Raw genomic sequence first — 17,355 nt, forward strand, 5'->3', positions numbered from 1 at the left:
TTTGGGGGGGCTCCGCCCCCCCCCAATAATTTAAGAAAATTATTAGTTATATTATGCTTTGTAAAATCACAAAATTATGTCGGTATTTTTTATTTTCCTTGTTTGACTATAGTTACCTTTTAAAATACATTCAGTAATGAGTTAAAACAAAGCCACTCCCGATCTAGAGAGGGGGTGGGGTTGTGGGCTCTCGACCCATCAACAATCTCGCGGGGCTGGCGTCAGCCCCCCAAGAAGCGGGGATTCCCCCTAGCTCATTAATATTCACCGCCCACGGCGGCAGCCAATCGGGCCCTCACAGGTTCACTTAAGGTCGGGGCAGCCCAGGGCTCGCTCCTTTCGTTCCCCCAGCAGCAGCGGTTTAGAGGTCTTGGGCCCCCCCAATATTTTTTATAAGTCGGTATGGGCCCCCGCCCCCCCCAATATTTTTTATAAGCCGGCGCCCCTGTAACTAAGCAAAGTGGGGTCATGGGGTCAGTTTTTGTTTTGAAGGAAAGCTAAGCTACTAACCCTCATTGTGGCTACTGCAAGTATGGAAGCCTCAGCTGTGAAACACTGTTGTTCTTCTCTGGTAGCTAGTTAAGGTAAAGGGACCCCTGACCTTTAGGTCCAGTTGTGGCCAACTCTGGGGTTGCAGCGCTCATCTCGCTTTACTGGCTGAGGGAGCCGGCGCACAGCTTCCGGGTCATGTGGCCAGCATGACTAAGCCGCTTCTGGCGAACCAGAGCAGCGCATGGAAACACAGTTTACCTTCCTGCCGGAGCGGTACCTATTTATCTACTTGCACTTTGACGTGCTTTTGAACTGCTAGGTTGGCAGAAGCAGGGACCGAGCAACGGGAGCTCACCCCGTCGCGAGGATTTGAACTGCCGACCTTCTGATTAGCAAGTCCTAGGCTCTATAGTTTAACCCACAGTGCCACCCACATCCCTGTGGCAGCTAGTTAAACCGGGTTGGAAAAGGGTGGGATGGGAAGAACTCACCTGCCCTCCCCATCTCTAAGATGCTTAAAAATTCAGGACAGTTGAAGTTTGGCCTTTCCATTTCACCGCTAAATGCAAAACAGAGGCAAAGAAGCACCAGACACCCACCATCTCATGTTAGATGCAGCCCCCAACTTTGCCTGCCCCATTTATTTGGACTGGTTTCAAACCCATTGCCTTTGCTGATTCAGATTAAGGGCACAAAACCTACCCCCCTTCATGTGGGTTCAAAAAGTATCTACATGGTGCTTAGAGAATAACTTGCACCTAAGTATTAGCAGGGACGCGGGTGGCGCTGTGGGTAAAACCTTAGCGTCTAGGACTTGCCGATCGCATGGTCGGCGGTTCGAATCCCCGCGGCGGGGTGAGCTCCCATCGTTTGGTCCCAGCTCCTGCCCACCTAGCAGTTCGAAAGCACCCTTAAGTGCAAATAGATAAATAGGTACCGCTTTATAGTGGGAAGGTAAACGGCGTTTCCGTGTGCTGTGCTGGTGCCAGTTCGCCGGAGCAGCTTCGTCACGCTGGCCACGTGACCCGGAAGTGTCTGTGGACAGCGCTGGCTCCCGGCCTCTAGAGTGAGATGAGCGCACAACCCTAGAGTCTGTCAAGACTGGCCCGTACGGGCAGGGGTACCTTTAACTTACCTTTAAGTATTAGCAAGACAAAGGAGATAGTGTTGGGACTTTTGGAGGAAGAAAGGGGAACTAGCTCAGTTGTATATCGGGTGTGTGTGTGTGTGTGTGTGTGTGGAGTCTCTTCCTTTAAATTCCTGGGAGTTTACCTTAGTGAAGACCTCACTTGGAAAAACAATGTAACTCAGGTGGTTAGGAAGGCCCAACAGAGACTCCAATTTCTCAGGGTCGTGCGAAAGAACTATGTTAAACAATTGATGACCTCCTTCTACCAGTCCATAATGGAAAGTGTCCTCTCATATTGTATCAGTCTGGTACATTAGTTTGACAGTCACGGACCGAAGGTCTTTCCAAAGGATGATGAACACAGCGCATGATATCATGGGCTGTCCCCGGAGCCCGCTAGATGACACCGCAAGGGATCGATGCCTTAGGAGAGTGTGAAAAATTCTCAGGGACGGATTCACACCCCGGCCAGCACATCTTTAATCTTCTACCCTCGGGCAAGAAGTATAGAAGTATAATCAGTCATACCAACAGGCTAAAAAACAGTTTCTATCCGTGGGCTGTTAGGCTGCTGAACGGAAAATAATATAGTGCAACTGACTTTTGGGGTTGATGTGTTGTGCGACAAGCACACAGAGTGCAATGAGATTGAGTGTTTGTTGGGGGGGAGGCTCGGTTAATTTAATTGTGCACAGGTTGCACACTGACAATAAAGGTATTATTACCATTATTAATTATTATTATTATTATTATTATTAACTGCTTTTCTCACAAACAAGGGGTGGGGGAGGGAAACTAGCCATTGTCTCAACTCAGTTAGCCACAACCCAGCCACCAACTTTCACTTCCTAAGGGAGGTTCCTGAACGTGCAATCACTTGTTATCTTCCTACACAATAAATATTGGTGTTTTAGACCCGCGAGCCCGCTTTCTGTGATAAGCAGATGACCTCTGTATCAACACGGACTGGGGCGATTGCATTGTTAGTCATGCCGCATCTTCCTACTCCTTTCGATTCCATGGATTCTACGGACACAACTGCAAGCATTTAGGGCACTGCTGTATAGTGGGAATGACTCACCAGGTGATGACGACTAACTTGCTTTCCCCATGACATCCTCTGCCGTGAAACTTTGGCACGACTGGGATGTTTGGGATTATTTTGGTCCATCGCTTCAATGAAACCACCCAACTGCCTGGGTTTTTCTGTTGACCTGAGTTCTATAGTAAAATGCTTGTGCTGGATATGGATGAGTTGATTGGAAGGGATTTCAAACCAACCTGAAAATGATACCTGGCAAGTCTTGGGAGTTTGCAATACCACCCTCCTTCGTATGTCCAACACACTTGGTCATTGAGGGTTCCAAGCTTGGGATACTGGTCACCCTTTTGCTGTGCCTAGAAATCTGAGCCAGGATCAACTCAACCTGGAAAGAAGGCTGTTATGCCAGATCACAAGACCAGCATTCAGGCTTTCCTAAAGGCTCCTGAAAAGCACTGTGTGTTTTTTTATTTATGCATTTATTCATTTAATCTGTATGCCACCCTTCATCCAAAGATCTCATGGTGGTTCACAACATAAAAATACAGAAAGAGTTTACAAAACACATAATAAAAACAAACCCCGTTTTATGCTGCTCTTGAGCATTGTTCAAAAGCTTTGACCAGGGCACAGCACACAGGCCTCTTTGGCAAAAGAGCTGGTCACCAGAAACAGATGATGCCGCAGTTCTACGTTCAAGCTGCTCCATCTGGACTCAAATTGAAGTGTTGGTTCTTAAAGGAAGTGGGCCCAACCCATCTGAGACATGCAAACCCCACACATTCTCCAAGAACTACCAAGAGCGGCCTCTCCATCTTCTTGTGCGTGTATCACATTTGCATGTAGAGAGTCAACCTTGCTGGCTCCCTTTTACTAACAGAATTCTCCCCTCTGGACAATTTCCAGAAGTGAAGGGAACCACCTTCTAGAAGCTGTGGACAATATTTTGGTAGCTCAGGGTGCTCTGGGGTGGAGTTCCAATGCACTAGGTTTTACTTTAATGAGGGTTTTTTAAATATATATATATATAACAACAGTGTGTTCCTTAACGTGATTGCCCTGTGCACTAAGAACAGTGAACTATTAATTTTTACAAATAAATACGAATGAAATGCAAACGCTGAGATGAATTGCCTCATTTCTCTACACAACAGCCACATCAGCACTGGGGGTTGTTAGGTTTTTATTGTTGTCCACAGTGTGACAGATCATGCTCCTTCAACCTATTGGTTGAATAAAATAAATTAAAGAGGAAATGATAACCTGGGAAAGAAATATATACAGACATTGAGCCCCACAGTCAAGGCCAGGAATGGAGAAAATGTGGCTTATAGATTAATACCCATGATATCATTTCTAAGAACCACCAGCAGAGCCTCTGCTACTTTCAAGGGGAATATGAAAAGAGGATGCTAGAAAGCCACAGGTGCCAGCTGATCCCCAGTTGCCGCTCTGCCCTCATTCGGGAACAGGCTTGATTTGCTTTGCTGCTTCGAGCTGGGTCAGCATTTCGTCCCACTGGATAAACTGTTTAGAAAGGAGAAGAGTCTGGGGCAATCTTTTAAGGAAAAGAAGTTGGGAGTCTGACAAATGTAACAGCAAAAGCAGAGAGAGAGAGAGAGAGAGAGAGAGAGAGAGAGAGCGCCAAAAGGGAAGGACTTTAAAAGGAACACCGGAAACAGTCAGCCTGAGATGGAAGTATTGAATCAGGAAGTGGAAAGCTGAGCTGACAGAGCTGGGGCAGATGTCCCTCAACACAGCGGCCAGCAAAGGCACACCATGCGGGATGATGTACTCAGCACAGCGGCACTGCTACAAAAAGGATACCATTTTGTTGTAATCTTCTAGGAGGAACCGGACGTTCTCAGTCACTGCTTCGCATTGATCCTGCAACAGTGGAAGGGTTCAGTCAGACAGGGTTTCATGACGTTGCCAATTTGGTGTTTCAGTGCTAAGATGTAAGTCTAACACGGGTTGTTTCTTCCCACAGAAGAGCTGCCACGTGGGCAGACACTCTTAGGTGTGGATGCCAACGTTTCTTGACACAATGCTAGTAGGGGGAAGGGAATCAATACAGTTGGAGATTTTGAGGCTACTGCTGTGCTGTATCAGAACATCTGAGTCCAGATTTCTGAAAACTCAACTAGGCAGCCACGTAAGAAGAAGCACCTCAAAATAGCAGAGTGCTTGGCCTAGAATGCAGGGGGCCATTTGTCCAGGGCATATGGAGAATTTTTTCATATGCTTTGCTTATGAGTGACAGAAGATAAAGCTAGAGGATAACTGTGTCAGCTCCTGCCAAGTTTTTCAACTGGAGAAGAGAGGAGGAAACCAAACAATGATTCTCTGCTTTTGTTCTCAAGCATCCAGCTTACCTGCTGCTGAATGTGGATCTGTGAAAGCCTCTGCAGCTTGGTAGCGTGGTCAGGAGCAGCTGCAAGAGACCACAGAATCAGTGTTGGGCCCTTGATTCTCAGGAATGGTACTCAATACTATTAGGTGTTCCAATGTAATATTCTTGAAAAACAGGCTTCCATATGGGATAGGTATATAGACAACTAGGGCGCTAGTTTTAGGAGGAAAGGTGGCAAGCAGCTCAACTATACAGTGGTGCCTCGCAAGACGAAAAGAATCCGTTCCGCGAGTCTCTTCGTCTTGCGGTTTTTTCGTCTTGCGAAGCAAGCCCATTAGCGGATTAGTGCTATTAGCGGCTTAGGAAAGGGGGGGGAGGGAAAAAACCCGCAGGAACTCGCAAGACATTTTCGTCTTGCGAAGCAAGCCCATAGGAAATTCATTTTGCGAAGCACCTCCAAAACGGAAAACCCTTTCGTCTAGCGGGTTTTCCGTCTTGCGGGGCACCACTGTAAATGTCTATAAATAGGTCCTCTCTTCTTGCTGGGCATAATTGCCTGCTGAATTAAACCAACGATCCACCTTCCCCCCCCCCCCCTTTAATGGCAGGGAGCAATTCTTCTGGGATAGCTTGGCATTCTGTTTTTAAAGACATATAACCTGGGCTTGTAGATAACAATATTACAAAGCAAGAAGATGGCATTCTTATGCAATGATTTTCACCAAAATGCCTGTAAATGCATAAAAACATAATGCGAGTCAGAATGAATCAGCCACAACAGATGTGTATCTTAGCTCTTGGTACTTGGGTAAGTGACAAGGCTTGCCTTTGATATGTGCACTGTCCAAATATGGCTGCAGGTTGTTGACTTGCTCCAGAAGTGCTGCCTGAGCCAGGATGGACTGCTCTTCTGTTGGAGAAGAACAGAATGAGACACGTCAGTGGAGGGGAGAGAGGTCGACTTTGTCATTCAATGGCAACAGAGCAAATAGCACAGCAGAGGAACGAATGAAAGGAGCTGGCTCTTTCGTTGGGCTGAAGCAAGACAGAATGTTTAAAGAACAGATTAATGTATCTAGAATATGACATTAAGAGTGCAAGTATTCTTCTTCAAGTATTCTAAGCAATAAAAAGTGAAGCTGAAAAATCCCCAGTAACAACACTAAACATCTAAGGCTGCAATCCTATACCTATTTACCTGGGAGTAAGTGCCATTGAATTCAGTGGTGCTTACTTCTAGACAGACATGTTTAGGAATGCACCGTACATTGAATAACCCAAAACAACAACCCCCAAAACTATTTCATATTGTGAATTACCTGCTAAAATGAATTGCAGCTTCATAGCATCTGGAATAGCCATTCGATCAATGTACTGGGGATCTAAATATTTTATGACATCTTCAACTTGAATCAGAAAGAAGAGAGAATCAGAAATTTAGAACATAGCAATGACAGAAAAAGTATTGTCAGATTAGGCAGAATACTTGGAAACAGATCAGAGCCAGTTATGACTTTCAATATTTTTTCTAGGACTTCTAGCCATGAATTTGCCATGAGGGTCAAGGGACATTTACAATAAGCCCTGATGCCATTCTCTAGAGTTCTGCAATCTCCTTTATTTCAGCTGCTCCTAAGCCTATTGCAGATTGATTTGTTTTGAAAAATATAAACGGTACTTACTTTTCTTGAAAAGAATTTTAACTCGCTCTCTTTTGCTTGCAATGTTCCCCAAAGCCACCTGGACTTTAACCAAGCCATCTGCTATCTACAAGAGAAAAGACATTGTTAACAACTTATAAGACAAAATTATATACAGCAGGAGTGGCTAAGCACCGAGCTGGATCTGGTCCAGTAAACCAGAGACAGTGAGTGACCCGCCACACCTACAGCTTCACCTCCAGATGGGATATAAAACCCCTATGCCTCCTCTTTGAGAGTAAAAGGCAGTGTTTCTGCCACCCTCACCCCAATGGAGAGGATAGGGCTGCAAATACCAAATGTGTGCTTGGGTGTTTGTATGCAATAGTTTATGGATGAAGGCATGACTGCATGCATGTGTGTGTGTGAGGGAGTGCTGTCCACGCTGGGAATACCTGGGAAGAGAGTGTTGTGCAAACAGCTATTATGAACAATGCTTTTTAATAAGGTAGGGGCCACTTGGGATGATTGGCTATGGATATGATTTGCTTGTGTACTTGAAGCCATTGCCCCCCACCCAAAGCATAAATGCATTGAAAAGCAGCAATTATATGACACGGTTTAAAAATAACTATTAAAACTGGGATTTCTGTCAGCTTGAGAGTTTTCTTCCTTGGAGAATGGGGGCAAGAACGAGCTTAAGGAACCAAGGGGAGCCACCAACAAAGGCCATGCTGAGCTAGACAAGCCAAGGGTTTGAGACCTCTGGGTTTATAAATTCAGTAAATCATCTTCTTCTTTAGCGATCCCTCCTAGCTGAGCAAGATTGTCTTCCATAAACACGGTTTTAACAGTGAGTCCATAAGTGACTGTGGAGGCCAATTCTGGATCCACACATCCTTCCGCAGTGGGGACATTGGTTCCCGGGCGGGAATTGATCACGGTGTGGATTTGCCAAGCATGCCTTCCTCCTAGCACTTTTCTCCCTTGAGTCCTGAGTTCGAGTGTCTTCAAAGCCCAGGACACCTTTGGTCAAGGCTGTTTTCTCCAACTGGAGCGCTCGCAGGCCAGTGTTTCCCAGTTGCTGGTGTTTATACTACATTTTTAAAGATTTGCCTTGAGACAGTCTTTGAGCCTCTTTTGTTGACCACCAGCACTACGCTTTCCATTTTTAAGTTTGGAATAGAGTAGTAATAATAATAATAATAAGTTTTTATTTGTATCCCGCTCTCCCCAGCCAAAGCCAGGCTCAGAGCAGCTAACATCATCTAACTAAGACAATATGCATAATACAATATACAATATGCAAATAAAATAACGTTCAACATTCATTAAAACAATATAGAATAATATTAAATATCAGCATTTCAAAATTAAACAGAAATCTACTCAACAGTTACAACAAGTAATTTCTAAACTCCAATCAATAAAACAACAGCAAACCACAGTGCACAACATAATACAATACAGAATGAGAAGCAGAGACTGGAGGGTAGGGCAAGGCAGGTGGAAGGAGGCCTTGCCTGATGCAGTCTCTCCCCTCACAGTTCTTCCTCCAGGCATAGCTTCCTTATGGCTTGCTTTGGAAGACGATAAATAAGAGTCTGGCTCTGTACGAGGCGGCTGCTTCCGTCACCGGCAGCACTTCCATGTAGGAACTGGGGAAACGCCCGGAGAGGGGCTGCCAGCCAGTTCAAGCTTCGAGGCCGGAGATATAGGCCTGGTCCAGGAGCCAGGCCCGAAGCGGACCCGCTTTCGGCTCTTCTGACTTTTAATCTGTAATCCGCCTGGAGTCCCTGACAGGGGAAAAGGCGGCCTACGAATAAATAAATAACTATGGTTCTAGCTAGAAAGAAACACGGCCGCAGCGATACCTTTCGGGCCCCCGCCGCGCCTTCACTCCCCGCGAGCGCCCCGAAGACGCGGCCCTCCAAGGCGTCGAGCCGGCCCTGAAGCTGCTGCATCTCCACAGCCGCCGCCGCCGCCATCTTGGCAACACCGGATGCCGGGCGGGAAGGCAGCCAATCAGAAGCGACGCCCGCCGGAAGTTAGGGCGGGGCCTCGGAGGGGGAACGTGATGGCGTCAGATTCCTTAACGGGCGCCGGGCGGCGCTGCCCTATCTCTTCAAGCTTCTCTATGCGAAGCGGTTGGGCGGCCGCCCGGAAGTTGGCCTCTCGCGACCCGGAAGCGGCTTTCAGCGTTGCCATGGAGACGTCGAGGCCTAGTTCTCCGCTGCGAGGCCCCGGGTAAGGGAACTTTAGCAAGGGCGAGGGAGCCCGGGTCGCTACCCTGGGATTTCGGATCCGTCGCGGAACGCCTTGCCGACTCCCGAGGTCGAGGACTACAACTCCCATCAGCCGCGGCTGCAGCGACGCTGGGAATGCTGGGAAATGGAGTCCGGAAGCCGCCTGCCAGTGCCTTTAAAATTTGGGAACTGAAGGTAGAGCCCTGGGGTGGGATGAGGCCCTTAATAGGATAAGCCGGATCCGGAGGTTTTTCTGCCTCCACGAATTTGTCTAATCTTCTTTTAAAGCCCTCCAGGTGGGTGGCCATCCCTGCCTCTTGTGGCAGGGAGTTCCGTAGTTTTAACTATGCGCTGCATAGGGAAAAAAGACTTTCCTTTTATTCATCCTGAATCTCCCAAAAATCAGCTTCAGGGGTTGTCCATAAGCCCTAGTGTTTTGAGAGAGGGAGGAAAACTTTTCTCTATTCATTGCTGCCTCCAACAAGGGAGAACGTAGCCACCGTGGCTAGGTAAAGGTAAAGGGACCCCTGACCATTAGGTCCAGTCGTGGCCAACTCTGGGGTTGCGGCACTCATCTCGCTTTACTGGCCGAGGGAGCTGGCGTACAGCTTCCAGCTCATGTGGCCAGCAGGACTAAGCCGCTTCTGGCGAACCAGAGCACCTCACGGAAACACCGTTTACCTTCCCGCCGGAGCAGTACCTATTTATCTACTTGCACTTTGACATGCTTTTGAACTGCTGGGTTGGCAGGAGCAGGGACCGAACAACGGGAGCTCACTCCGTCGCGGGGATTCAAACCGCCGACCTTCTGATCGGCAAGTCCTAGGCTCTGTGGTTTAACTCACAGCGCCACCCGCGTCCCAGCCACCATGGCTAGTAAACATGAATACCCTTGTTCTCAATGAATTTGCCCTTAGTGAGGTTACAGGTGGGTCTGGGTGGGGAATTAGACTGGCCACAAGTAGAACTCTCTATGTATTGATTGGCACAGTTTTTTCTGTTGTGCAGTTTCTACATCCACTTGCACTTCTCTGTTGTCATCCTAAAGCTCTTCCTGCTAGCCTCCCCACGTTGTTCATTTATTCTCAGCAACTCTCGTAGATGTGCTTTCATTTCTGGTAAAAATAACTGTGCAGATTGCAGCTGTTGGGTGACTGGAGCCATAGCACAGAATAACACGGGCTTAGGATCACAATGCAAACAATAAAAATTTTATTTGCACAGAGCAACTGGAAGTCGTCTTGTCTCAATGCTGCTTGGTCCTGCTAATTGTTCATTTAGGTCCTGCTTGATCCTGCTAATTGTTCAAGTTGCAATACAACACTTAGGTAATTATCCGCAAACACACGGATATTATTGTGTTTTATAGTCCACCCTGTTTCACAAAACATTGGCATAGTAGGTACTAGATGTTGTCTTTGGATGCTCACACAGAAAATTGATACCATGAACTCACCTCCCTCACCCAGTTTCTGAGAGCCAATTTTCTACTTTACAAAACAATGTTGCTTTTTAAAATAACCTAAAACCGTTAAATTAGATAAGCTTAATTTCCTCTCACAGATTCACTTTGCGGACATCTTCTTTTAAAAACATCATATTCCCAAGTGTAAGCTGGGAACAATGCAAGTAATTATTGCAGAGCCATTTCTGTGAACAGAATCCTGCAGAAACTTCAGATCCTCAAAGATTTGGAGTCAACTGAGAGACAGTTCATATGCTTCAGGGGAGGGAAATCTCTGGCCCTCCAAATGTTGCTGAAGTATAACTCTAATCAGACCCAGCAAGCAAGCCCAGTGGATAACGGGAGTCCAGCAACATCTGGAAGGCCAAAGGTTTTAATTTTTACTATTATTATTATTATTATTAATTACATTTCTATACCGTCCTTCACACTGTCTGGAAAAGTGTTTTTAAAGGTGTGGAAAATCATCTGTAATGGGCTTCCAGAAGGCATTACAGCATGCACAGTAGGTACAATACAGTACAATAAGTATTTTTAAAAAATCAATGCAGAATAGCAGTCTTTACTTGTTTACAAAGCATTTGAGCTTCACTTTGTGTTAGGAAGGGAAGGCTAGTATTGACTGAAAAAATCCACTAGATTCTGAAAAGGTCAGCATTGGGTCTTATGCCTAGAAGCACTGATCCCACCCTCGGGGCAGAGAAGAGCCCTGTTGCCTGGTTTCACACCATCATCAACATTTATTACTTCTATCCCACCCATCAGGCTGGGTAGCCCAGTCATGGGTGCAAGATGTTTGCAAAGATTCGATGTGGAAAGACAGTGGTGAGGCAAAAGCACTTGGCACCCCTCTTCTCAGGGATCCACACTTCCCCTGGGAAGACCACTCTTTAGCACTCAGTTGGACCAAACGGCAATTTGTGGGTTTCCCCAGATTGCTGTTTTCTTTTCTATCAATTAAGAGTGGGTCGTCCCATGGAAAGGAGCGGGAGAAGGGGGAAGCTGCTTTCTCGGCACAGCACAAGCAGGAGTGTGGACGAGCCCTCAGCCTCTGCAGCCCTGGTTCACCTTAAACCCTCTAAGGGATCTGAGTGGAAGCCCTGAATTCTCAAGGGGTGCGTGAGGAACCATTTCCAGCTCAAGTGCCACATTCCTTCATGGGCAACAGTCCATGGGTTGTATGTCAGTGGCGGACAAGGTCAGAGGCAGAAGGAAGCAGAGCAACAGATGTAACACAAACTTTCTGCAGCATGCTGTATTCCAGCCGCATGAAAGTGTCTCCATATGTACATCTCTTAAGGGGTGTGGCCTGTGGAGGGTCTTGAGGACTGGAATCTTGAGGTTCTTGATTCCTGCGGTACCCCATCCAAGAACGGGTGGGCTCCTAGCCTTCTGTGTTGAGAAGCATTTCTATCTTGCCTGGGTAAAGCTTTGGTAACCCCATCAAGTCCATTCAGTCCATCAAGACACTGACTCAACAGTCTCTAGCTTGATGTCCTCTATATGTTGGGGACATCACAGTCATCATAAATGTCCGTTGTGGTCTTGTTCAGCAGCATCCCAGGGCCATTTGGATGGCAGATTGATTTTCTCGCCGTACTCCTGCTTTGCTGTCTTGCAAAACTTACAACCAAAGTAGCTAATCAAATGAACACAACAGTGAATTTTAACACATTTAAAATAACTGCTAAAGATGTCACAGAGCAATTCTATTCAAGCAAGCGCAGAGCGGCAGAAACAATCCAACACAGCCTTCAGCTGGGATTAAAATGGGAAAACTAAGTCTGTGGCAACCATTTTCAGAGCAGACAGAGGATGTCTGCTGGATGGTGCAAGGGAAAGCATCCTACAGTCTAGGACACAGAAATGCTCCCTTTGATGCCCATGTTCTGATGAAGTAAGGCAGTTGGATGGACTCCGAGTCTGATCCAACAAGGAAAGTCTTATGTTTATTCCTGCTCACAGGCTCCCCCTTTCCCCAGTTTTCCTTCTTCTGCCACAGTTTATACTGAACAAAGAATGCTGACTGTTAAGTTGTGGGCGAACATATCAGACGACACAGCGATTCTTCAAACAGCTCTTCTTTATGCTGAGGCCAGAACTGAGCTGAGCTGAAGGGCTCAGTCAGCCTGCTTATATAGAGCTCCAGTACCTTGTTACTGTAACAACTTTCTAAAACTATCCAATCACTGAACGTCACTTTCGAGCCTTCGTTTGCATAACTATCTACAGTATCCCCCTGCTGGCCCAGGGTGAGAACTTCAGTACATAACATTGACCTCTAAGAAGAATCATAGAATCATAGAGTTGGAAGAGACCACAAGGGCCATGGAGTCCAACCCCCTGCCAAGCAGGAAACACCATCAGAGCACTCCTGACATATGGTTGTCAAGCCTCTGCTTAAAGACCTCCAAAGAAGGAGACTCCACTACACTCCTTGGCAGCAAATTTCACTGTCGAAAAGCTCTTACTGTCAGGAAGTTCTTCCTAATGTTTAGGTGGAATATTCTTTCTTGTAGTTTGGATCCATTGCTCCGTGTCCGCTTCTCTGGAGCAGCCGAAAGCAACCTTTCTCCCTCCTCTATGTGACATCCTTTTATATATTTGAACATGGCTATCATATCACCCCTTAACCTCCTCTTCTCCAGGCTAAACATGCCCAGCTCCCTTAGCCGTTCCTCATAAGGCATCGTTTCCAGGCCTTTGACCATTTTGGTTGCCCTCCTCTGGACACGTTCCAGTTTGTCAGTGTCCTTCTTGAACTGTGGTGCCCAGAACTGGACACAGTACTCCAGGTGAGGTCTGACCAGAGCAGAATACAGTGGCACTATTACTTCCCTTGATCTAGATGCTATACTCCTATTGATGCAGCCCAGAATTGCATTGGCTTTTTTAGCTGCCGCGTCACACTGTTGGCTCATGTCAAGTTTGTGGTCAACCAAGACTCCTAGATCCTTTTCACATGTACTGCTCTCAAGCAGAGTTGCTGCTCTCCTGCTTAAATGCCTTCCTCTGTGTCCCACACACACCGGATACTCATAACTAGAGGCTCCGCCTTAACATCCCAGGAAAGGTCTGTAGCTCAGAGGAAGAGCCTCTGCCTTGCAAGCAGAAAGTCACAGGTCCAATCCCTGGGATCTCCAGGTAGGGCTGAGAACCTGGGGAGACATTTCCAGTCAGCACAGACAGCCATGAGCTAGAGATGGAGCAGTGGTCTGACTCAGTAAAAGTCTCTTTCCTATGCTCCTAAAAAGGCTTTCTCTTCAACCTCATACAGGAAGCCATGGAAAACATGCCTGGTTCTGTGGGCTAGTGTACACACCCATGACCATGTATGTTAAAAACTTTACATGCTCCCAACTGCACAACCATTACGTGCCCAGTCATTTAGCACACTGCCGTGTCACTGAATATGAGTAATTTTTAATTTGTGCCCTCGGGAAGCCAGCTGAAGTCAGCATCTCCTATCAATACCGGTCCACTTACAGCGCAAGCCGGTGTAATGAAAATCCGATCGGAGGGCTGGCGGGAGTAAATAAGTATGCCATTAAAATGAGAAAATCAAACCCCCAGACAGGTCTTTTCTCTCCCCCATTGATTCCTTTTATTACGGAAGTATTGCAGCTAAATAACATTAGTGTGAACCATCTCGATAGTGTTTTCCGCAGATTGTGTGTCAATAACCCAATTGCAGGCAGTCTTTCTGCGCGTTCGGGGGCCACTCTGCTCAACACGCCGTTAACGGGAAGGGTCGGTCCTTTGCGGTGACCTTCCCTGCCATCGCGGTGACCCGCAGAAGCAAGATCATGTTGCCTCTCTCGGTCGGATGCGTTTTCTAACTCTTGGGAGCACACATTGTGCCGTCCCTGTCGGGGTCAGGCCCAGCCAGCAGGGGAAAAGCAAAGTGGGAATACTGGCAGGGGGGTCAGCTCTTGGGAAGTCAGGTGATGCTTCAGCTGTCAAGGGTCAAACAATCCCATTCAAGGCTGTAAGAGGTCAGAAGATTTAAGCACAACTTCCTATCAGCAGGGAGACAGTTCCTGCTACTGCCGCTAGCTCATGGCATCATAGAGTTGCAGAGTTGGAAGAGACCCAAGGCTTGTCCATTCGAACCTCTGCCATGTTTATTTCTGGAAGTGCAGCACATGAATCTGCGCTGGCTGGGAGTTGTAGTTCAAAACATCTGGAGGGCAGCAGTTTGAGGGAAGACTCTGTTGTGTTAACGTAGTCTCCTACTTGCCTCTCTCTCCAGTGGGGTCTAGTACCCCTTGGCAGGGCAGAAGGTCAGGAGGTGCCACCAAAGGTCCTGCAGAAAAATGCATTGGAAAACGTGGGATAACACTTGCTTGACACAACATCGTCTAAACTACCTGCAAGGAAATCAGAATAAATAGTTGACATCGCCTAATCTCCCTGCAAATGCATCAGGATGAATGGTTCAATAAACAGGCCACCTCTGGCTTGATCTCTGAGCAGACCTCATGAGTGTAACATCCAGCCTAATTATTTCACTTCTTTCATTCTTATTTTTCCTCGTCCCGCTGTGAAACGTCTTGCTTCATGAAGAGCTCTAGTGAACTCAAAATGCTTGTCACATTTTGTGACTTTTGGGTTCCTCCTAGTAGTGTTCTTACCCAGCTGTGGACTAGCGATGGAGTTGGAGATATCATCTCGCTTCCTTCATTTTTCGTGAATTGTTCAGCCCATCCTGTTTCGCAGTTCTTTCCCTTTCGTAATTTTGACGCTCTTTCATCTCTGCATGCTTAACCTGTGTAAGATTTCGTAATCGTTTCCGAAAACTTTGATGTTTGTTTTGTAACATCAATTGCAACCATGTAACCGATACTACATTTTGGTTTGCACAATTTTATTATGCCCCACTCCCTTCCAGAAAATCTAGGGCTATTTAACAGAAGGGGGAGTGAGACCATTAACACATAATATAATCATGAACACATGCCATACTCACAACCTGGAAAAAGAAGGAAATGGTGTGCAGACAGTTCATTAGAGCTAGCCAATTCTTGAAAGATTTCTTACGTAAAGTGAAATAAACATAGCTGGATTTACTATTACGAAAAAGGTGTTTTTTTTTAATTATTAAATTTTTAATTTTACAATTGCAAATAAACATTTTACAAACTTTAAAATATCCATTGACTTCCCTTCTCTTTCCATGGTTCATTTTACATATAATATATTCCTGCATATTTTACTAAACCATTCAAATCAGTTTTAAAACTTTTACATCCATCAAAAATTATTTATTCTGTTGAATTTATCTTAATGCCTCCAGTGTTTTTAGCTGTATACAGTAATTTTCCATATATTCAATAAATGTTTTCCACTCTTATTCAACTATATGTTCTTCTTGCTCTCTTATTCTTTGTGTTAAATCTGCAAGTTCTGCATATACTGTCAATTTAAGTTGCCAATCCTCGCTCACTTTCCATTTTTGGGCTAACGAAACACTGGCTGCAGTTGTTACATACATAAATAACCTTTCTGTCTGGGTTATTCCCAACAAAAAGGCCTCTGGTTTTTTGGGGGAAAGTAGTTTTAAACATTTTTTAAAATTCATTATAAATCATTTCCCAATATACTTTTATGATACCTTTTTACAGGTTCTTCAAAACAATTCTTTTGAAAATATTTATGGAAATTTCAGGGAAGGAAGTTCCAGCATATCATAATCCCATGAATGTTCAATGATAGTACAATGGCATTTTGGTTTTCCTGTGAATGTCCCGGTCCTTAAACACTTGGTGCTTCAAATCAGGAGAAAGCCGTACTCGCAGAGCTCAGGCAATGCTGGATTTCAGCATCGATGTTGGCCCTTGTGGAAAGATAACTGCCCGGGTAGGAAAAGCTGTCAACATTTTCCAACATTACACCATTGAGTTGGATTTGTGGCGCTGCAGAGGGGTTGTTTTGTGCTTGTTGGTGCAGCACTTTGGTTTTTTGGATGTTGAACGATAAGCTAAGGTTTCCGTAAGCTTCTTTGAAGATATTTAGGATGGTTTGGAGGTCATCCTCTGAGTGTGCACACACTATATTGTCATCAGCATACTGAAGCTCTGTGACGGAAGTTACAGTAACCTTACTTTTTGGTGTCAGCCTACTCAGATTAAAGAGCTTTCCATCTGTTCTATATATTATTTCTACCCGGTGGGGAGTTTCCCTTGGACAAGGTGTAGGATCATAGTGATGAACATAAGAAATAAGAGTTGAGGCGATAACTCATCCCTGTTTAACGCCTTATCCCACTGAATTATTCACTATGAGAGCCACTGTAATCCGCGATTGTTGCCGGCATGTTATTGTGGAGGAGCCAAAGGATGTTCACAAATTTATCTGGGCAGCCGCTTTTCAGAAGGACTGTCCACAGGGCAGTGCAATTTAAAGTATCTACGGCCTTAGTCAGGTCAATAAATGCCATATACAGGGGTTGGTTTTGCTCTCTGCATTTTTCTTAAAGCTGTCAAGCTCATTACTCAACTGATGATTGCTTTATAAAGCTTACTGTGGCAAGGTATTGGAAGGCTCTAAATGCCTTTGAGGTCTGGATCTCGCAACTTTGGGACTGAATAACAAGGGACAAACTGACGACCTATGTCCAAGAGAGCTGAACAGACAAAAAACCCACCATTTTTCCTGACCTAGTTTTATTACATATGCAATTTCTATAAAACAAGGTTATAGGCTTCTGAGAACAGAAGCAACTTGTGGAATGAAACCTTTGCTTAAAAACCGAACTGACTTTAAAGCTAAGTGTAACTAGACATTTGGTGCTTCTGTGGGGTTGGCTGGGTTTGTTGAATATTGCTGGTTGAAGTGAAACAATAAACTATTTTTTTTCCCCAGGAAAGGTTTCGCAAACTGCTGTAATTCACCAGTCTGAGATAGAACCCCCCTCCTAAAAAAAGTAGCAAGACTTTGGAAGCCCCCCTAGTTCCAACCTGCTGAAGGGGAAATTTCAGGTCCACAC

The 17,355-nt window shown here is 45.7% G+C and overlaps 1 protein-coding gene across 1 annotated transcript; it reads right to left on the reverse strand.

Annotated features, from left to right (window-relative positions):
* Nucleotides 1-3,829: 3,829 nt before the first annotated feature.
* On the reverse strand, nt 3,830-8,681 carry DCTN3 (dynactin subunit 3). Its single transcript, XM_081930056.1, has 7 exons — nt 8,531-8,681; nt 6,699-6,783; nt 6,336-6,422; nt 5,843-5,926; nt 5,039-5,097; nt 4,491-4,550; nt 3,830-4,211 (listed from the first exon to the last, which is right to left on the reverse strand). Exons 1-7 carry the CDS (start codon nt 8,642-8,644, stop codon nt 4,122-4,124), a joined length of 579 nt encoding a protein of 192 aa, XP_081786182.1. The 5' UTR covers nt 8,645-8,681; the 3' UTR covers nt 3,830-4,121.
* Nucleotides 8,682-17,355: the final 8,674 nt, after the last annotated feature.

This window comes from Podarcis melisellensis (assembly GCF_964234715.1).
Source record: "Podarcis melisellensis genome assembly, chromosome: 11".
NCBI classification, from domain to species: Eukaryota; Metazoa; Chordata; class Lepidosauria; order Squamata; family Lacertidae; genus Podarcis; species Podarcis melisellensis.